At 38.4% G+C, this 22,015-nt stretch overlaps 3 protein-coding genes across 16 annotated transcripts in view; 1 reads left to right on the top strand and 2 right to left on the bottom strand.

Moving 5' to 3' along the window:
• CSPP1 (centrosome and spindle pole associated protein 1) overlaps positions 1-10,459 on the bottom strand; it is a 56,758-nt gene extending 46,299 nt beyond the window's left edge. For 6 of the 14 annotated variants that reach the window (XR_003993966.1, XR_003993967.1, XR_003993970.1 and 3 more), the window contains exons 1-4: positions 5,368-5,896; positions 3,907-4,003; positions 2,557-2,657; positions 1,838-1,861 (exon numbers count right to left, since the gene is read on the bottom strand). Coding sequence is in view for 11 of the 14 variants with exons in the window: in XM_030502984.1 (XP_030358844.1) it covers positions 1,838-1,861; positions 2,557-2,657; positions 3,907-4,003; positions 5,368-5,499 (354 nt within the window). In the remaining 3 variants the exon portion in view is untranslated. Of the gene's footprint in view, positions 1-1,837; positions 1,862-2,556; positions 2,658-3,906; positions 4,004-5,367; positions 5,897-5,943; positions 6,848-10,324 lie in introns of those variants that run through there. The other 8 variants (XM_030503011.1, XM_030502941.1, XM_032920242.1 and 5 more) reach the window with 7 other exon arrangements.
• Positions 9,759-10,810, bottom strand: LOC115619068 (translation initiation factor IF-2-like). The gene is made up of 2 exons (XM_030511092.1): positions 10,706-10,810; positions 9,759-10,580 (listed from the first exon to the last, which is right to left on the bottom strand). The coding sequence occupies exons 1-2, from the start codon at positions 10,808-10,810 to the stop codon at positions 9,759-9,761; spliced, it is 927 nt and encodes a 308-aa protein (XP_030366952.1).
• On the top strand, positions 10,420-22,015 carry COPS5 (COP9 signalosome subunit 5). Its single transcript, XM_030503024.1, has 8 exons — positions 10,420-10,966; positions 11,081-11,315; positions 13,923-14,051; positions 15,227-15,292; positions 15,900-15,985; positions 18,821-18,932; positions 19,693-19,841; positions 21,612-22,015. Exons 1-8 carry the CDS (start codon positions 10,809-10,811, stop codon positions 21,694-21,696), a joined length of 1,020 nt encoding a protein of 339 aa, XP_030358884.1. The 5' UTR covers positions 10,420-10,808; the 3' UTR covers positions 21,697-22,015.

A 22,015-nucleotide genomic window follows, 5' to 3' on the forward strand; every position in this document is an offset into this window, starting at 1 on the left:
AATTTTCCATTGAAAACACTACGTGGTTGCTCCATACAGCTCCCTGAGCTACAGCTTGGGAACTGGACTGTGCAGCACGTCAAAGTATGAGCCTTTCAAATCAAACACCACTGCTGGAACAGGTCGTTAGCTTCCCGGTCTAGATGGCTTCTTCATACATCACTCATTTACTATAAGCATCCCCAGGCCATTCTCAGTCAATAACTTATGTTTTAGAAAACCAGTTATCTTTAATAAAAAGATCATCTGTTTGTGTGGCCTGGGCTGATGAGAGGAATGGGTTAGATATGGTATTTCACTAGCATTGTTTTCTTCCATTCCCTCTGTAGCTTAAAAGCTTAGAGGCATGTCAACAGGTAAGCACTCTACATGTTCCAGTACAAACCCACATCATTATGAATTACATTTCACAACTACACATTGAAAGATGTAAGGGATTTAATAACCATGCAAATATCCAAGCACTGAGCCAACTAGATTAATACAGAGAACTAAGTTATTTTCACTAGAAAAAGTAAATAAACTGTAATCCTCATTATTAAGTAATGCTTTTCATAGATTTATAGAGATTACCTTTTATCTTAAAAAGGTACTTGCCAAAAATCAGAAACTGATATGAAAACCGTATTTTCTACATAAGCAAGACTAAACAAGTTATTAACCAAAATATTATCACGATAAGAGCTGCTAAGAGTTGCACTATCTCTTTACGTGAGGAAAAGAGACTAGAGATTGTTATACTATCTCTTCTGCAGGCCTTACAAGCTTAATACAGCTAAAATGTATGACATTAAAAAATAAACTGTAAACCTAAATTTGTAAAACTGAAGTTCAATTGAGAATAAAAGACTAGAAGTTAATATAAAAATTGTATTATTTGGGTACTTCAGTGAGAATTACGAAACATTAAGTTTCAACACAATAGCCTAACTTTGAAAATAATCTGAAGTGTAAGATTAAACAAGAAGCAACAATTATATAAGCATCATTTTGATTAGAGGTTAAAAAGCCCATTAATTCTGCTGTTGCTATTATTCTAGTGCATGCTAATATAGCTAATTTGTATCACATGCATGTTATTCAAAGCCCCAGAAAAAACAGAAGGTTGTTTCTACCACATTACCTCCCAGTCCTTTACTCAAGTTGCTTAATCTGAACAACCTGGATGGACAGTGTTACATTTGAAAATTATATATACATGACAGTATAATTATGTAAATAATTAAAAATAACTGTAATTGAACAAAGCTTGCAAAAATGTGCCTCTGGTATTATTTTTTCTTCACAATACTTGTATTCTCACATCTGGCCACTAGGTGATGAATAACTGCCTCTACTGCTTTCCTAACCACCACTGATGAGATTCGCAGTGATAAGGACGAAAAGCACCCCAACTCTGATTCCATTGACATAACGTATCAGGGTTTATGATTTTATCCCAGCTTTGTAAAGTATGTGTATTAAAAAAAAAAAAAATAATGAAATAGATCTGAACTCATAACATCTATGGAACTTAAAAGCCTTGAAGCAAATGTCTACTACAAGAAAAAGTTTTAGAGTCAGCATTAGACAGCAACAATAGCAACTGCAAAGGAAAAAAAATATATCAGCAAGTGTTTTAAAATCTTACTAATGGAAATAAGGAACTTAAGTAATCATTTTGCACAAAGCCAACAATGCTGTTAATCACAACTAATCACTATGGCATGCACAAACACATAAAGCACAAAAAAGTAATGATTTTTTATTAATTCAAATTGCACAAAGCTGTCAAAGCAAAAAGCGACAAGTTTGAAGGGAAAAAAGAGAAAAAAAAAAGATATTGCAGGCACCCTACCTTTCTTTTTGCCTGTGAAATACCCTAAAAGTCAGGGAAAAGATACTTTCAAAAAGTGTCTTTCATTCAAAAATATTTGACTTAACAAAAAAGACTTCTTCTCGTAAAACCAACCCATTTTTTCATTTTAAGAACTAAAGATAATTAGCATTTTCAGACACAGAAATTATCTGGTTCCTGATTTGTTTCTGTTTGGCTAAGAAGGGATACAGAATATTTCCAAGACGACGACATTTCATACATACCATTTCAATCTTAAATTTACTGTGACATTTAATAAATCATGCTAAGCAGAACAAAGTTATTTTTATTTCTACCACTGAAAAGAAGCTGTCAAATGCAGTCACACTAATTATAGGAATATTCTTACTGAATTACAGACCACACAATACATAAGTACTTAAGGATGTAACATGATATTTTAAATTTTTAAGAAGATACTAAGAAAGAAGTAGATACAAATAAATAAAACTATTCAGAATAAAAGGTAATATGTAGCCTTGTGGCAACAAGATCTATAGAAGCGTGGAATATACAACCCCTCCGAGCAGTGACATTTTGAAACTACTTTTACTCAAGTTTGCGAAACCAGCCATGGCTCATAATGAATGCCTTCCTATAAAGATTTTCCACAGATTTTATTCATTTTCATTTAACTAAAATGAGAGAGTCATTTTAAAAGACTCGCTAAACTCAGGCAACCAGACAGGAAGCTCTACCTGAGAAAGGTATCGCCTATAATCTTGTCGGAGTTCCTCTTTGAGTTTATGTTTTTTTCGTTCATATTCTTCTCCAAGAGGTAAACTCAAGCCATAGTCACCTGAAAGTTTAACACCATTAAACATTATTAGTATATTATTTTGTATCAATACAAAACACATCCTGCACCTCGATTTTTATTAGACATCAGCAATCAAAAAAACGAACTGTGCAACCAGTAATCACAAAACAGCTGAAACACAAAACGCCCTCTCTCTATGAGTAGTTGGGAGGAAAGCATGGAAAAATTGATTGGGTTTTGGATGTTAATTTTCCTCTAGTCCTCGCATTTTTTCTCCCAAAAATGACTAATACTATAAAATAACCTAAATGTTGTACATATTCTTTTGTCAATGTACGTTTCAAAGGAAATTTCCTTTGACATGTTAGTTTCTAAATTAACTCTAATGTTTTAAGCTGTGCTTATCACACAATAGAAAACACACTTTGCAACCAGAAGGAAACAACCTATTCATTTAGCATGAAGCATGTGAAAAATATGTGGCTTCCACACAACTAGAAGGAACCTGGCCATATGCTGATATGGCCATTTTTTCTTTCCACCTCAGTGTTTTTAATTGTAGTAGACCCAAAATATACATTTAGTACATTTCCAAGATTACTATCAGGTCTCATAACAGCTGCGCTCCTAAACTATAATGCCATGCAAGTTGTTTGCTGTTCCCAAAATACATTTTAATGTACTTTGTAAGTAATATCCTCTGCCTCAGAAGCCCACCTCTGCAACCACTTTCACCACTATCCAAAGAACAAGTCCCTGTCTAGTTTAATCCAAATGAAATTACATTGCTTTAAACAAGAACCAGCCAACAATATCAACAACCATTCACTATTACTCAAATGTGTTCAGTACCTAAATGATTATTATAGAACACACTAGTTTTGGCTGGGATAGAGTTAAATTTCTTCATAATAGCTAGTATGGGGCTATGTTTTGGATTTGTGCTGAAAACAGTGTGGATAAAACAGGGATATTTTAGTTATTGCTGAGCAGTGCTTACACGGAGCCAAGGCCTTTTCTGCTCCTCACAGCATCTCACCAGCGAGTAGGCTGGGGTGCACAAGGATTTGAGAGGGGACATGGCTGGGACCGCTGTAGCATAACTACAAAAAAACAATTCCACGCAACCCAAAGACATTTGTAAGACTGAAGAATTGGTATGCACTTGAATTATAATGGTCATTTTATAATTAAAAACCCAAAGCAGTAATTCCCTTCCAAAGATTGACATAGGTAGTCAAATAATAGTTAAATCTAGAAGACATATAAAAAAATATATATATCATACCTAAAGAATAGTTCTGTTGACTATTTGGAGGTATATTTTCTTTAGCCATGGATATTAACATTTTGCTAGTCTCGGAAAGCTTCTCTGATTCCTTATTCTGAAAACAAAACAAAACACTTTGTTGCATCACAAGGTAAAAGATGTATCACATACAAGAACAACATTATTAACTTAATTATTAGCACTGTAGAATAGAAGAATAGAAAGACTGAAAAAGATGCTGGATTAACACATTAAGAAAGTTATACATTTCATTAATACTACAAAAAAAGTAGCTCTCCTCTACAACACAGGAATTATTAGTTCAGTATGTTCAAAATATTTCATGTCATGAAATATGTTGACAATATATATTGTGATTTAAGTCATAAACTGTATGTCATAATCCACAACTGTGTCATAGTTTACACATATCTTCTCTTTTTTTATGGGGGCTGATGTGTCATACTGCACCCTGCTTGAAACTATGAAAGAATTACAGGGTATTATGATCAAGTTTAACACAGCTGTTCCCTGTAACTGTACTTTCACAATAGAGCTCAGGACTTTATCAAACCATAGGCTGGAAACATTCTCCTCTTCAAACTTGCTCCAAGCAGAGGAAGCAAAAATAAAGGAAGCCCAACTCTTCACGGCTCCCTAAGAATTAACTTTCTGCAGTGAATTAATAAAACTTTTTGGAAAGAATTATGATAACTAGGTAAAAATACTTTTATACTCCCTTTTCCCCACAGAAGAGGAAAGATGAATTCTTGTAACATTCTGATACAACAAAAAAGGGAATGAAAACGGAATATTATAATTGCTGACAAAAGCTCAAGCTGTCTCAGGCTTCGTAAGTCAAACAACAGAAAATCAAAACTCCTTTTTTCACCAAGGACTTTATTTAGTTAGCATAACACTTTGCTAGCTTGAATTAATTAAATATAGCTTTTTGCCAGGTACTGGCACTATTAAACAACTTAATGGTGTTCTGCAAATTATAAAATCTTTATAGCTTTAGAATTAGGTACTAAAATTTCTAATAGAAAATTTGTGATAAGAACAGATTTTGTTTAATTGATTGGATTAAGTAATTTGCCTTTTTTATTTCCTAGTTTCTGCAACAGTAATTTTGAGGATATTTATACCATCCATCCCCAACCCAATACCCATGCTCTGGAGTGGGCTGAGAGCAGATCCCTGCTTAGTCAGCTTCCCTAGGGAGGAAGGAAGGAACAATGATAACCATTCACAGAAGTTTTCCCACTTGTAAAAGACAAATGTTACTGTATATGCCCGGTGGCAAACAGGTTTTGAAACATCTATATAAATACAAAGTATTTAAGTTAGAAATTATTTTGAATAGATAAATTATACTTGAACTAAAAGTACAGTTTGAAAGCACAGCAAAAATAAGTTTAAATCAAGACCCTAGCAATAGACATGTTTAAATTTGTGAAAACTAGTTAACACTCTTACCCTCATTTCCATGTAAGGTGGATCGTTCTCAAGCTCTGCCTTATCTTGTGCCAACTTGGCCTTCTGATCTTCAATAAATTTGTCTAAATCATCCGCCATCATTTCTAAGGTTATAGAAAAGACATAGAACATGAAACCTCAAAAATGTAAAGATCCGTTACAGTTGCTTAAGACAGTAGTTAAATAATGTTCAAGTTTCTCCCTCAGAACTACATAAGATGTTTGCTGGGGCAGTGGAACACCTGAATCGGGAAACCCATCCATGGACATTACTTGATGTAATTCACTTGATTAATTTTACAGAGAGAAAATTCAAATATTCCAGATTATAAAACTGAACGTATTTCTCTAATCTTGTTTTCCAAGTGTTCTGGGGTTGTTTTTCTTCAACTGCAACCAATGGCCCTTCACTTCACACTAGCACAAGCTTATTGCTAGTGAATGATAAAACCAAAATTAGGCAAGATAAAAAATAAACAGGATAAAGGAATTGTTAAGGCAAAAGAGATACAAAAGTACAAAATACATGTATACTCTAAAATACGGAACAAATCATACAATCAATTCTGTGCTTACCTTACTATCACAAGAAGTCTTAAAAATCATCAAGCTTATTCAAAACAAAAAAAAAAAAAAAATCCATTAAAAAATGACAGAGAAAAGGAAAAATAAAAACCACCACAACCAAGCATAACACACATGCATAGTGTTTCTGGAGCTGGAGCCAACAGAGTATCATTACTGCCTATACCAACAAAATAGCAGAGGCAATAAGAACAGCTCCCACTCTGCAATAAACATGGATATGAGGCAGCATTGACTTGGAATCAGACAAGCCACCCTTCCGTAAGAAAACACTTACTGAGGAGCAGCTGATTACCTTGCTTCCATTAGTTGTGCATCTTGCTTATTTAACTGAAAGCATCTAATTTGTGCAATTTAGTGTATATTGCTGCTCCTGGACAGCCTCACAATAAAAATTAAAGTGAATCAAATTCATGACAATGGAACTGTAGAGAAGGCTCACACTCAGACTTTGAATACTCTTTGTCAGGATAGCCTTGCCAGGACTAAAAATATTGCAAAGCTGCATGCTAAGTAACCATAGAAAGCAGAAAGACAAAAACAAAAAGAATGACTGCATACAAGCCTACTTCATCCCAACCCCCACTCAGCATTTCCTCCAACTCCACTGGATAAGCTTTGCAAAACCAAGTGTATAGACAAAAAAATCCATATTATATTCTACACTTAAAGGAAGGATGAAACTCAGCAGAAAATTTTGACCCTCGATCCCTCTAATACTACCTAAACAACTTAAGCAAAAGGATTGCTTATGCAGGTTCCTCAGCAATCCCATCCAGTATCTGAACTCAGATTGTACAGCAGTTTTAGTGAGGCTAATTCAGTAACCCTCTAAAGCCTGCAGATTGTATGAAGTAAACAACAGGCCAATAATAGAAGTATATCAGAAAACACTTTCAAGGAGAGGATCAAAGAAATTAAAAAACAAAACAAACAAACAAACAAAAACAAACAAACCCCACCTCAAAAAACAAGGGAATAAGATACTTCATAGGTAAACAAAGTGTCCAGAGAGACTGAGATAAATGCGTACTAAAAGTAAGATGAAAAGTCAAAATTCCACCAGATAAATTCAAGTAATCGTATGCTAACTTAATTTAAGGAATAAATCTGCTTGATGTATTCTTTAAAACATATTCCTTTAAACTTTTTCTCTTATATTAATGCTGGTTTTGATTCATAGTATGAAATTATAATATTGTTAAAGGAGGCAGAACTAGGACAACCCATTTACAACCCCTAGTGATAATACAGGACAGTTAATTCCAAATATAAATTCTCCCATCTGATTTGTCCTAAATCTTTAATCTCATTAGATCTGCACACTGATAAAGGATAAAAGAAATCTAAAAGAGGGTAAGTTTCCAGGCACTGATAAATTTTATTTAGCCTATTAGGTTACATAAGAATAAAGAAAACACTGTTCTGAATGGGTGAAACAACTTGTCACACTAAAGAATTTAGAAGTTGGTCTCATCATCTATCCAGTGCTGCATAACCACCAAGAGGAAAATCACTTCACATAGAAGAAGGAGGCACTGTGAGAAGTCTTTCCAAAAGTTCACTGACTTTAACATCTGTATTTCTTACTTCTATTTAAAATAACATTTATAAACTCTAGAACTGTTTCCAAATCACTGTACTGGACTGGTACGAAACCTATTCTGAGAGACCGTGTAAGGAAAGGAGTATTTGCAGTGTTTTCTGTATCTAGCGCAAGTGACACAATGAATATTCTACCATTCTGCACTCCTATCGTATTGCTCAGAGAGCAATATAATAAATTAGGAAAACAAAACCAAAACAGTTACAGTTGAACTACGTAGGCATTCAACTGGTATGAAAAAAGCTCACAACTCCAGGCTTTGGAGAAGAGAGACAAATAATGCTACAGCACTAATGATTAAGCATACCTTTAATACAGCTGAATAACAAGTGGCCAAATGCCCCTTAGAACTCCTAGAAAATAGCTAGACATTTTGTTTCTTATATCCTTCTGCTGGAGTTGATCTTAAAATATGCACAAACCTTATGAGATATGCAAAAAGACTGTATTATACTGAAAGAATAAAAAATGCCTACATATTCTAAGCAGAAGACTGACAGTTTGAATGTGATACATACGCTGCAAAGTTCAGCAAACACACCAGTATGTAAGCAAATATCTTACTGAATATTAATCAATTTTATCAACTACTGTATGAAGTGACGAAATCATGACTAATCACAACAAAGAAACATTATGTTTCTATCTGAAAACAGTGCTAACACAGTCCCCTGTTATGCATGAACTATCTCAGAGGTGACAGCACTTAACTCACAACAAAACATCAACTTCAAACTGGCTTCATATGACTGCACAAACATACCAAGGCACAGCCTGCCACTATAAACCTACTCCAATCCAAAACAAAATCAGCTCTTTTCAGTTTAGCAGTATATCTGAATGCATTTGGTGCATTTCTAGATCCTTGCAACTACTAGTAAAAGTGGCAGATTCAAAAGTGAACTCAGAGACACAGCTCCACAGGCATATGCATAGAGAAAAAGGGAAAGTCACAACATGCTGTAAACATCTGAAAACTCAAGGATAAAGCATAGGTCCCCAAAAATTATGAGGTGCAGACATCATATTTTTCAAGTTCTTAGGAAAACAGAATATTCTGAAAATACTATTAAAAATAAAGTTTGATAGAACTATCAGCTCTTCCTTTCACTCTTGTATCTTTAAATCTTGAATCTTTAATCCCAAAACACTGTATTATTCAGAGTGAAATTCCATTAAACATACTGTTGCTATATATTCAACTACTGTCTGAAAATGTCCCATAAAAATAGTATTTTCTGTATTTTTACTTCCAAGAAGATTTTTTTCATAAAACCTTTTTTTCCTTTTAAACCGTAAGTTTTCACAAAGCAACTCTGAATAATTAGAATCAGCCACATAGACTTCAACTTAAGCAAGTATACCAGGCAAGAGAAAGCATATAGATATTCAAGAAAATAAGTGAAGTTTGAATGTGAGATTTTTACTGGATCTATGGTCAGAGTTAATAATGCACATCCCTCTATTCAAGATATTCAAAACATCTATGTGCGTATGTATTGTATCGTACGTACTATACCTAGCTGTGTATGGTGTATCTACTTGGTCATCTAAAGCAATGTTTACTGTGTTCCTTTTTATTCTTTCCCTTCTCCTCCTACTTTTTGAGGAAGATGGGGTGCAAAATTTAAAATCAGCATATGAAAGTAAACAGATTTAACCTCTTCTGTGTTACCATAATACTAAAATAACACCAAGAAGACTGACAAGATGGCACTTTCCATTCATATGAACTGCAACAAGGGTGGCAAGGAGGGAAGTGCTTTTAAAAAGCAATTATATGCTACGCTTAATAATTGCGCTTACAGATTATATGGTCACATAATTGTGTCATTGAAAAGTACCTTTCAAAGTTTCACACAAACTCCCTCAGGTCTGGTAACAGCCATCACTGGCTGCCCCTGGGAATGGCATTTACAATAAGCTCTATCTGTCAGAGACACGCTTCCTGTACCTTTCATCTTCGTTTCTTACCAATTCTTATCTCAAAAAGCACAAAAAAAGAAAGCCCAGGGTCTGGACGCTCTTAATTCACAAACTCTGACTAAACCAACGCGACTTTTTCTTAACTGTGAAAGCAATGAACCCTCAAAACCACCAAGCAAGTTTCGCGAGTTACTTCCCCTCACCATTAAGGACTTATCTACTTTCCCAGAACACCTGGTGTGATCCAAAAGGACATTATTTGCGGAAGAACCCGTCAGAGCCAGGACAGAGAGTTCCTCTCTCTTGAGCCTAACACCTCGGGGCAGTGCTTCTCCCCCGGCCCGGGCCTGCAGCGCCGGCCAGCACACGTACCGCCTCCCTCCTTCCCTCCGCGGCAGCATTCCTCGGGCACTCCCGGAAGCACCGGTGCCCCTCGGCACGGCTGTGAGGCGCTGCCAGAGGCAGCGGGGCGCGCAAGCAGCACCCCGGGCTCAGCCCCTTTAAGCAGCGCCGCGCCGTTGTTAGGCAACGGCCGCACAAACAAACTGCTCCCGCCGGAAGGCCCTGCGGACTCCGCTGCCTCCGCGGGGAGGCCCAGGCCCGACACCGCGGCCCGGGCCCCGGCCGGCGCTCCCCCGCCCCGGCCCGCTCCCTCCACCGCGCCCCCCCCCGCGCGGGGCCCGTCGCGCTCCCCGGCGAGCCGCCCTCGTCCCGGCCGCTGCCCGCTCCGGGCTGTGACGAAGGCGGCCACTCGGCCCCCGTCTCCGTGTGGCGGGGCCGACAGGCCGGGCTGCGGGGTTGCGTTCCCGGGCGCTGTCCCGGTCCCCGCTCTCCGCTCACCGGCGGCCGCAGCTCTCCGCGTCCCGCGCGTTGCCGCTTCCCCGGAAACCGGCGGGAGCGCCGAGCAGCGCCCCCTACTGGGGGCCCCTTGTATCTCGCCGCCTCCCCGGGCGAGAGCAGGGCAGCCCCGGCGCGGCTTTAACCGGTGAACGGGGGCGGGATGCAAGGTGGGCGGCGGTGGCGGTCTCCCCTCTATGGAGGGGTTGCTTCCCGGGACACCCCCCTTGGCCGGGCGGCGGCGAGGACGGAGAACGCACTGCAGCCCGCCGACGCCTCCGCCAGGCCACACACTGCCATAACCGGGCCGCGCCGCCCGGCAGCTGCCGAGCGGAGCCGCTAGGGGGCGCAGCGCCGCCCGCCCCGCGCCTGCGCGGACTGTACCACCTCCCCCGGAACCCCGCCGGCCTCGCTTGGTTCTGGCGGCGGCTCGGTGCGGCGGTGAGGCTGGCCAGGGCCAGGCCCGGGCCCGGAGCGGCGGGCGGCCATGGCGGCGGCGGGCAGCGGCGCCTCCGGGAGCGGCATGGCGCAGAAGACGTGGGAGCTGGCCAACAACATGCAGGAGGCGCAGAGCATCGACGAGATCTACAAGTACGACCGCAAGCAGCAGCAGGAGATCCTGGCAGCCAAGCCCTGGACCAAAGAGTAAGCGGGAGCGGGGCGGGCGGCGGAGGCCCGGGGGAGCGGGCGGCCGGGGCCTGCGGCACGGCCCGGGCGGCGAGGCTGGCCCTGATGGCTTCCGCCGCTTCTGTCTTGCAGCCACCATTATTTCAAGTACTGCAAGATCTCGGCGCTGGCGCTCCTGAAGATGGTCATGCACGCCAGGTCCGGGGGCAACCTGGAGGTGATGGGGCTTATGCTGGGCAAGGTGGACGGGGAGACCATGATCATCATGGATAGCTTCGCCCTGCCGGTGGAGGGCACTGAGACTCGCGTCAACGCTCAGGCGGCAGCCTACGAGTACATGGCTGCCTACATTGAGAACGCGAAGCAGGTAAGAAGCCGCAGAGCGCGTTTCTCCGCCTCCGTGGTATAGCTGCGGATCTTGTAAGCTAATCGCGCAGGAGCGTGCTCTCGGGTTTGCAGGCCTCCCCCGGCGATAAAAGAGGCTGCCCAGTGCCCTGGGTTTGTTTTGGTTTTTTCTCAAGCATGACTAAGAGAACCGTGTTGGCAGCCAGTAGCACAGGGGCCACTGAACATTTTCCCGTGTCTATTTCTGTGTCTCCCAGTAAGTCATCAAGGACTGGATTCTTCTTCCCTTTATAAATGATTTTGCTCAGGAAGTGTTTTTGTGGCTGCAGGTGGTGGCTTGTGGATGGAATAAGGAGGGAGTGTGTTTCTAAAATAACTGATATAATACATGTTTCTAAAAACACTGCAAAATTAAATATAACATATGTATGTGTCAGAGATTTTTACTGTTTGTAGATGAGGAATATGATATTTATTCTTACCTTCTTGCTTTCTGAAGTCTTACTGCATAGCAATGCTGCTGTTTTCTGTAAAAATAAAGAAAACACATTTGTGAAGAAAGGAAGGATAGTGAAGGATAAGGAAATTTCACTGCTACTTAATTATTAATGTATATAATTTGAAAATTTAGATGAACCGACTCAAATGCCATCTTCATCGCCCTGTATTCAGAAATCCGTGTCATACTAAGCCTGACCATGTAGTAAAATTCCAGCATGCAGAAGGGTAACAGAAATATGAAGCTGCTCTGTGGCTGATGCAGAAAACAGCACATCAGATTGCCTGCTGATCACCTGTCCTTCCAATACAGGGCAATCCCATGCTACAGATAAGCACTGAAATAACTCCAGCTCTCCAAGCTCAAATGTTGTGAGGCAGAGTTTACCCTCTGGTTCTTCTTTAATTCTCAAAATATTTTAAACCAACTGAAATTAGAAGCCCCTTACTTACTCACTGGAGATAACAGAGCAGAATTTGGCTTATTTGGGAGAGTTGTACTTCTATTCGCAGCCTTACATGCAGTTAGAGTTATTTAAATAGATGTGAATTAGGCTGGATCATAACATCAGAAAAGAGTAAACATAATCCAAAAATAGGTGTGTTCTGGGACTTTTTTAATAATTCATCCCTACTTAAGAGCAAATGTAGAAATACTTTAGTTCCTTTTACGTGGGAAATATTAATGACATAATACTGTTGTTGCAGAAAAGTAGGTAACTTGAAAAGATATTTTTATTTAAACATACATTCATACCCTCCAGTTCTTAGGTAGAAATAATGGGTTTCAAAATAGTAAATCTGCAGCATAATAGTAGGTTTTTTTTATATACAGTTAGTTCATCTGATGTTTAAAACAGTCCAGATTTATGTAGGAGTACAAATGGGAAATTGAACTTGTGTGCAAATACAACAGCTCAGCTTTACTGGTGCTCTGGCAGTTTGCATGCTGGCAGTTGCACATTTGATTTTGGCAAGCAGTTGTTCCTGGAATAACTCTTTAATATTAGATTGCAAGTTGATGTATTCCCCTGCGTAAGCATTTTACAGATACCAGCGTTCTGGTTATTTCCTTCTGCGTGAGCAGGATCTGGTGCTAATATAGTCAAAATGTGTTGTTCGGCTTTGAAAAATAACACAGGTTCTTTAGTGGTTTGTTGGTCTCTCTGTATGAGAGTTATAAAGAAAATATAAATAATATTCACCAATTCAGAAATAAACTAAATGTTCCATTCAGCAGGCAGTTTGCATGTTCTGTCTCATCTTAACATTCTTCTGGTTTAACCTTCTTGATATATTCAGTAGCTGGCAAAACCAAGCAGATGATGCATCCAAACACACAACTCTCAGTTAAGAGCTGGCAGATACGGTCGTGCCAGAAGCATGCACCTCAGTGTGAAGCAGCCAGTAAGCACTTCCTGAGAGAGGATTACAAAATTAGGTGCATTGGGTGTCTGTTCTGGTTTTTGTTGTTGTGTTTTATTTTTGGTTTGGTTTTCTTCCAGTATTTGTAGAGATAGCCAGGGGTATTATTTGGAAACTCCTATTTTGAGTTTTTCTTATCCTGAAAATCTCAAAAATTCATCTTTGGCTTTCAGAGCACACTCTGGGAATAATTTTTGTCACTACTGGTATTTCAAAACATGCCTCTGAAGTTATATTCTAAACCTACCAATAATCTTCCTATATGCCTCTGAGATGGGATACTGTACTAAATAATGAACATTCATTCTGTATGGACATACCATACATTATATGAGATTATATATACTTATGTCCTAGCCACCCTAAGAAATTTCTTATCCACACTGAGGAGGCCTAGCTTCCTTACCATCTCACCATGTGGAATCTTCTGTACTTCAGCTGTCACTGAAGAAGGAGCTCTTAGCTCCTTGTAGTTCTTTGTTCTGTGGTAGAAGCTTTAACAGAAAATGCTAATACTTCAGATTGTGTGGTTTCTAGAAAACAGTTTAGCAAAATAAAGCACGTGTTTAGTATTAGTAAGTTGAGCATCACAGGCTGTGTAATATCCTCTCACTGTGTTGTAGTACACTGGAAGGCCCAATAGAGGGCAGCTGATACTTTCGGAATGGAGATTAACAACAGTTTTGTTTTCCTTCACTGCTGTTAGGTTGGTCGTCTAGAAAATGCAATTGGTTGGTATCACAGTCACCCTGGCTATGGCTGCTGGCTCTCTGGGATCGACGTCAGTACCCAGATGCTAAATCAGCAATTTCAAGAACCCTTTGTAGCAGTGGTTGTAAGTACTGCCTGATAGTTGATAAAACTGCATATCAAATTATGTTGAGGGGATAATAATTTTTAGCTTTTGGTCTGCTAACATTCCAGGAGCATGTATTTTGCATGATGGAAGTGTTGCATCCAGATTTTAAATTGGTATTGCTCCTTTTGCTTTGCTGGCCACATGCTGGTCAAACCAGTAGTGTTGCTTACCAAGGCCATTTTCACTGAGTTGTTTCAGGTGTGGTAGCTCTGTGCAAATCCATGCGTTACTCTTAACTTCAATTTCTACTTGGTACTTCTGAAAATCAATATATTGAGCAATCCATATTCAACCTCCTGCTATAGAACAAAAATCTGTTCTTTTGTTCTCTTCGTTGCTGCTTCTTTCAAAATAGAGCAACTAAATAACTAGATGTTACTTTGCATCTGAAATGCCTTTTAAATTAGATCAATGGCAGCATAGTACAAGGTAGAAGACACGAGGAAAACTATCTTTGAAAAAAAAAAAATCTGAAGAGAATCTTTGAGCCCTTCAGGGTCTTCCAGGCTTCAGATCACATTTGAAATCAAAAGTAAACCTTATTTTAGATGCTACTTGTATTTCTAACTGAAGGAAATGAGGGGAAAAAAGACTGGAATTAGTCAGAAAGGACTATAACTCTGATGGAAGAATTACATTAGAAAAGTATAAATTACCCTTAAGAACTATTTCCACCATGTGAATTCTCCTGTGTTATGACATAATTTCACAGATTCAAAACACTTTCTTTGGGACTGCCTTTTTTTTTTTTTTTTTTTTTTGATTTTAAAATTAAATGGGGTATTAGTAAGGAGATTCTTTCATTAATTTCCTGTATTTTCCACCAAAATGTAGCAGATCACACAATACTTTTGCTTACCTCTAATGGTTATAAGATTAAAATGCAGACTTTTATTATGGTTTATTGATTTTAATGTATTTTGGAAATAAGGACAATAAATTTGAAAGAATGGTCCATATAAGGCTATAGATATTCCTGTCTTTTTAGAGTAGCCTCATACTAATAGCTGCTGACTGAAAAAGTACTGTTTATGACAAAATTAATACAATTTGCACTAATTACATTTCTGAAATACAATTACTGTAAAGTTCGTTTATGCCTGTAATAATTTATAACATGCATGTAACAAACATTACCTGTATTTCTGCAGATTGATCCAACAAGAACAATATCTGCAGGAAAAGTAAATCTTGGAGCATTTAGGACGTATCCTAAGGTAAATAGTGAAAATTATCTAGTGCATGATCACTAAACTGTCTTTAAATAAATAATAGATTGCTTCTAAAGATTACTGCAGTTTGATCATCTGACAGTTTGATCTGCTGTGCTATACTGTACGTAATTCTTCATTTTAAAAGGAAGATGTGCTGATATACTGGTTATTGCATATCTATCGATATTGATTAGATTTACAAGGGCTGACTTTTGGTTTGTACTTCATAGATTTATGGCAGTATTAAATAAACTGTCTAGATAGTGGAGCTGCCCTAAAATTGTGTAGCTCCATATGGTAATTTTTAATGGTTACAGTTGTAGGTAGCAGTCATCAAAGTAACATTTATGTTAATTCTTCTCTGTCATTTTTTAGAACTAAACCCAAATATTAATGGCATGTTTAATATGTGGTATTGTGCTTTCCATTTTAGAAAAGGAAGGTTCAAAACTACCTACTTAATTCTTTCAAATAAATACTGTGAATCTCCACAAAATAGTGTACGAAACCCCAAGTTAAATAATCAACATGGAAAGTTTAGGCTAAATGTTAAAAGATCACATAAATATTGGAGATACTGTGTAATCTTTGCCCTTTGTTGGATTTTTAGGGGTATAAACCTCCAGATGAAGGTCCCTCTGAATACCAGACTATTCCACTTAATAAAATAGAAGACTTTGGTGTACATTGTAAACAGTAAGTAACAAAAAAAACTACTCCCTGTACTGCAAGTTCTCAATTTTTGTGTTTAGGTTAGAGATTGAGTATGGAAAACTACATTTCTTGGGAGTGTTTCAAATCTTGAAGTTGTTTGTTGCTGAAGCACTGTTGCCTTTGTGAAAAACTGTTACTGTTATTTATCAGGAGGTATTTTAAGGGAGAACTGTTACAAAGGTAAACCTGGTTAAAAGCTTTAGCACTTGGTTCTTGAACACCTTTGGTGGTGCTTTCATAGGGCAGGGAGGAAAGGGTCAGATGTGCATGCTTCTCTAGTAGCAGGGCTAGGGAGACTTTAATCTGTCCGCTCTTCTGAGTAGTGGCAAGTGCTATGCATCTCTCTGTTCTGCATCACTGGCCCTGTTAAGATTGTTTCTGTCTTGGGTAGGATTGGAAAGTGCAGCTCCTGGAGGGATAACATCAGCAACAGCAAGAATTACTACTTTTTCTCTCTTGCTAGTTTACTTTCCATGAATTAAAAGGTAGTTTAATTTTAACCATTCTTTCTTTAACTGTTCTATCCTCAGCCATGTGTTCCACTTCATACTTACATTACTTATTTGGTGAGGCATTTGTGTTGCCAGGTCAGTCCCCCGAGCTGGTCCAACTTGGAGCACCAGTTCTTGCTGGTTAAGCTACAGTGGGGTGGAAGGTAGAGAGAGGTGTTGGAGACACAGTGTTTGCAAAGAACAGCAAAGGAAAGATGAAACCACTTCTTTCAATAATAGTCTGCTTTCAGTTCTGCTTTCAGATGTTTGACAAGCACTACAGCTTAATGTCTGTGTGCGGAGAACTTTAGGATCTTATTGACACCAGCGTCCTGTGCCTTGTAGGCTGCTGCACAGTGTTTTCACATTTTTGGTATGTGGGTATGTGTTCTTGAGTGCACTTATAGTTGCATGCAGAGTGTGACCTTGAAGACATGAAGAAATGAAAACAATTGGAATTGGTCATCCTATCCAATTTGAGGAAAAATCCAGAACAGTAGCTACACAGAAATCTTTATAGAACTATAATGTTACTGTCATTTCAGAGTCCTTCCAAGTCTGGCATTGGCCATAAAGCCATGCTTTTATGCATGGAAGGATGATACCTGTTTTATTCTTTCTATTTTAGAGGTGGTCAATTTTGGAGTGTTCATTTGGTGGCTTTTTTGAAGTTGGAAGTGCTTAATAGTTATCGTTATAATTTCCCATCTCAGGAAGTTGGCTTCTGTTACAAACCATTTCTTTCCATCCAAGCCAAGAAAATATTTTCCAGTCTTTCCTAGAAGGAAACAGCAAAGAGGGGGAACCAAAACTGGACACTTGTGTTATCAGTAGTCTTTTGTCACATTGCTGAATTAGAGTGATGGATTCCTCTCAGCACCCTTAATCAGGGTGATTAAGATTTAAATGGGTGATTAAGAATTTAGAGAACTTGAATGATGATCATAGAACCACAGAATCATATAAGTTGGAAAAGACCCTTAAGATCATCAAGTCCAACCATTAACATAGCACTAAGTCCAGGACTAAACCATGTCCCTGAGCGCCACGTCTACAGTCTTTTAAATCCCTCCAGGGATGGGGAGTCAACCACGTGCCTGGGCAGCTTGTTCCTGTGCTTGACAACCCTTTCGGTGAGGAAACTTTTCCTAATAACTGATCTAAGCCTCCCACAGCACAACTTGGGGCCATTTCCTTTTGTCCTATTACTTGTTACTTGGACGAAGAGACCGACACCCACCCCACTACAACCTCCTTTCAGGTAGCTTTAGAGAGTGATAAGGTCTCCTCTCAGCCTCCTTTTCTCTAGGCTAGCCACCACCAGTTCCCTCAGCTGCTCCTCATAAGACTTGTGATGTAGACCCTTAATGATCCTGTCTGTTTGTGATGCCAGTGATTACTAATTGCTTCATAATAGCAGTCTGGATATTTTTAGCCACACTTCTTTAACTGGTGTTCAATGCCCAGTGTGCAACTGCTTCCGTTTAATCTTTTTAAGTAAGTTTATTCCACTATTCATCAAACAACTTGGATTTCTTACTTTGAATCTGCCACACATTTCTTTGAAGAACTTAGTACCTCATTTTTCTTAACGTATGTGAAATAAGGGTATTTCTTCTATCACAGTAATACTAAAGCATTGTTATCTCAGATGGAATTTCTTACAGAAATGCCAAGCAAAATAACTTTCCAGAGAAATCAAGAGATGACAGCATTATTGATAACCTGCTTAACAATTCACTGATCAAAATAAAGTGTAATATAGCCCTTTAATGTCGCTGTAATTCACCTACACTAATGACTTTCCATAGCTCAGCTTTCTATGTGCTTTATGATCTCTTGTTAATTCTGTAGCACCACCAAAGCCTGGCTTTCAAAATAGGTGCTGTAGAATGTAAGGTTGTTTGCCTGTTCGTAATGTTTACTGCTGTCAAACATTCCTAATTGAATTAGAGGTGATATATGCAAAACTGCAGTCATCTGTAAGTAACAGTATTGAAGATCCCAAGCATTGAACGGGGCATCATTTCATTGCAGAAGAAGTTGTTAAGAGAACAATTTAAAAAACCTTGCAATCTCATTGAATAGAATATAGCAGTATGTGTGGGGTTATGTATATCTGTATTAAAGCTATATGTGAAATACAGGAAATCTTTTAGAGTTAGAACTGGAACTGGGGTAACTTTTTTTATCATTCCGTGCTTTGAATTTTTTAAGACACATGCGACTGATAAGGATTTTTTGAGATGAATGTACTTGAGGTGTCACAGCTAAACAAGACATACTTGGGTGAAAGCTTACTTTGTTTGCACATTTGTCTTTAAAGGTATTATGCTTTAGAAGTCTCATACTTTAAATCATCTTTGGATCGTAAATTGCTTGAGCTTTTGTGGAACAAGTACTGGGTGAATACTCTCAGTTCTTCTAGTTTGCTTACTGTAAGTACCATAGTATGCTATCGTGTGCATGTATTCATTCCTTAGTGCTGAAAGCCAGACCCTCTACTGTGAAATGCTAAATGGGACACTGACAAGTTTTAAGAATCTATTTGTCAGATTAAACAAGAATAGAGGGGTTTCCTAATCATAAAATACTGAAACGTTGCTTAGATCTGCTCTTTAGAAGTAGAAGGTGGGAATAACTTTAATTTTACTGAGTTCTTGATACACTTAGATTTTTGTCTTAAACACTTTTTAAATTTACATATTTTTACAGCACTGTGATGAATAGTGTGTTTTAAAATAATGGTATTGAATAATTAAACACAAACGAAAAAACAAAAACAGCAACAGAAAAACCCAGTGGAACTGCTAACATGAGGTTTCAGCAGTAATACTGCAGGTAGACCTTCAATGTAAGAGCTCAGCATCAACACCTTCCTTCTGCAAAAGCCAATTTTACACCTTTTCTCTTGGTCAAAATCAACTGAATTTTACTTTTTCATAACTTAGGGCATGGGTTCAAAATAGTAAAGAGTGCCCATTTCAGACTTTAGGTATTGAGCATTTGTCAGATGTTCGGCTTCTGTTCTCTCAGCCAGCACTCGTGCCACTCATGTTCTGTATCACTTCAGTTGTGGATACAGGTTAAAATGTGCAGTACTACAGGCTTAAAGGCTCTTTGCAGGTTTGTTTTGTGTATAAATGCTTGAAGTTATAGCTTAGAATTCAATATGTTTATTGCCTTCTTTCTCCTAAGAATGCTGACTATACCACTGGCCAAGTCTTCGATTTGTCTGAAAAATTAGAGCAGTCGGAAGCTCAGCTTGGAAGGGGTAGTTTTATGCTGGGTTTAGAGACTCACGATAAGAAATCAGAAGACAAACTTGCAAAAGCAACAAGAGACAGGTAAGATAACACGTACTTGTGTTCTTCCCTGTAAAAATTGTTACTTTGTTTTAAGCTTTTATCATGCCTTAAATTGTAACCTACCAAGAAAACAGATAGGAGTGATCAGACTATAGAAAGGGATGAGACTCCAAATGTCAGTTTAAGAAAACTTTGCCTTTATTAAACGTACAGTGGCTTTTCAGTCTTTGCTTCTGGGATAAATTCAACCCTCGTTTAAGGTTTATTAAACAAAAAAATCCCTGTTAAATTCCATCATTATATGGCAAGCCAAAAAAGATGTATTCTGTCCAGTGCAAAATGGTAGCATTGCTAAAAAATAACACATTTTATATGGTTAATCAGGTTTAAACTAACAGTAAATAAAATTATTATGTAGAACATGATTTTAAGAACTAGTGCTAACAGTACCATAAGTTCACTCACTTAAAAATTAAGAACTTTCCCTTTTTTTTCATATTTCTTAATTAATACATCATTTTTCCACAAATTAGGAAGGTTTTTTGTTGTTTTGTGTTTTGTTTCTGAGAAGTCGATCACAGACATTCTAGCCTTCTTGACATGCTACCCTGCTTGATACAAATACTTGCTATTATCAGTTAGTGAACTGGGTGTACAGCATTATTTCAGAGAAGTTGCAGTGTTTCTTCTCCTCTGTGTTCCTTATATGTTCATTGGTAATCAGCTCATTTGTTTTTTGAGCTTTGAAGAACAAAAGTTGCTTCTCACTAACACATCTTTCTCACAACAGTCTTAAGACTATGTGTGCTTAGACTATCTACATAATGTTATAGTCACCATTTTTCCAAGTAAACACTGTCACAGATGCATGTTTTTCCTCAGCCAATAATCTTTCCTAAGAAAAGAGACAGTGGCACCTAAATTATTTTCAAAAAATAAGGTTGCGAAGTCAGCTAAAGGATTATTTGGTGTACCTGTTTTCAGAAAAACAGTGCTGTAAGGCATTAGCATAAAGGTACTTACACATGGCTGTATGATGTTATGGTACATACACGTCTCTTAAGAGTTGTTTTCTAAGAGTACATATGTTTTAGCCAGACTTGGCTCCAAGCTGACTTCCTTTCCTTTATCCATCTAGTTGTAATTTGTTCCTGTTCTCCATGACTTCAAGGCTGAGTCATCTTTTGCATTTTTATGTTGTTTTGAGATATTTTTATTTGTTAGTTTGCTATATCTCCCTAAGTCAGACACCCTGGATGAAACCTGGATCAGTAGGAATCCTCTCAGCTGTTTGGGGGTTTTGCATGTTACATGTTTTGACTAATAACTGATAAGCTCAATGAACTCTTCTTGTAACGTTCTCTGTAAAGTTTCTCAGAGGAGCTGTGGTTACTGTGCGCTACTGGCCTGCGCTTTACAAACGAGATAAGGTAGAGAACAGTGAGAGCCTTTGGGTATTGATAACAGCTGGCAGCTCCATTCCATTCCCAGGGATGGTTTTTAATTTTATTTTATTTTTTGGTTCAGTTGGCCACAGAGCTTTCCTGCTGCTGTTCATGTAAGATGTCCTAAATTGCCAAAGAAGTTTTCTGGTATCAGTTCTCGTGTGTATAGTGCTTGTCAGTTTGCTTTTTAAGTAACAAACAGCTTTGGCAACAACGGCGAAGTAACTGTGTGACTTTTCCTTTCTGGACAGTTGTTAAGATTCATGGGGTTATGGGCACCCTGAACTTCCAAAACAGCTGAATATCTTCCATTAACATGACAGTTCAGTGTTTGGCCAATGGTGAATTTATGCTTGTTTTTCAGCTGCAAGACCACCATAGAAGCTATACATGGATTGATGTCTCAGGTTATTAAGGATAAACTTTTTAATCAAATTAATATAGCTTGAAGTGCATCACCAGCTGATATGCATCTCTAGAGCAGAAAAAGTCATGGTTTCTTTCGCTTGGACTTGTTGAATTTGGGAAATGAAGCTGGAGTGGAAAATTATTCATTTAATTTGTAGTACTTTTAATATTTCCCACCTGTCTGACCAGTTTTAAAGAACAAAATGTTCTGAAATGTAGTGCGACTTGTTGTTCTTTTTATGATAAAACACAACCACTTTAGAGAATTGTTCCAAAAGAAAAATAAATGTGACTTACTGGATTTTGCTCTTAGGTATTTATCTCTATTATCCACCTGCAATAAAACAATTTTGAAAATGA

Source organism: Strigops habroptila, chromosome 1, assembly GCF_004027225.2.
Source record: "Strigops habroptila isolate Jane chromosome 1, bStrHab1.2.pri, whole genome shotgun sequence".
Lineage (NCBI taxonomy): Eukaryota > Metazoa > Chordata > Aves > Psittaciformes > Psittacidae > Strigops > Strigops habroptila.

Excerpts from the sequence above, each read along its gene's own strand:
- COPS5 (XM_030503024.1), top strand. The coding sequence starts at position 10,809 with ATGGCGGCGGCGGGCAGCGGCGCCTCCGGGAGCGGCATGGCGCAGAAG. Across the intron at positions 15,986-18,820 it reads TTTGGTGTACATTGTAAACA|GTATTATGCTTTAGAAGTCT; the intron begins GTAAGTAACAAA and ends TTGTCTTTAAAG. Across the intron at positions 19,842-21,611 it reads GCAAAAGCAACAAGAGACAG|CTGCAAGACCACCATAGAAG; the intron begins GTAAGATAACAC and ends CTTGTTTTTCAG.
- LOC115619068 (XM_030511092.1), bottom strand. The coding sequence starts at position 10,810 with ATGGCCGCCCGCCGCTCCGGGCCCGGGCCTGGCCCTGGCCAGCCTCAC. Across the intron at positions 10,581-10,705 it reads GCGGGGTTCCGGGGGAGGTG|TGCGTTCTCCGTCCTCGCCG; the intron begins GTACAGTCCGCG and ends GGCGGGCTGCAG.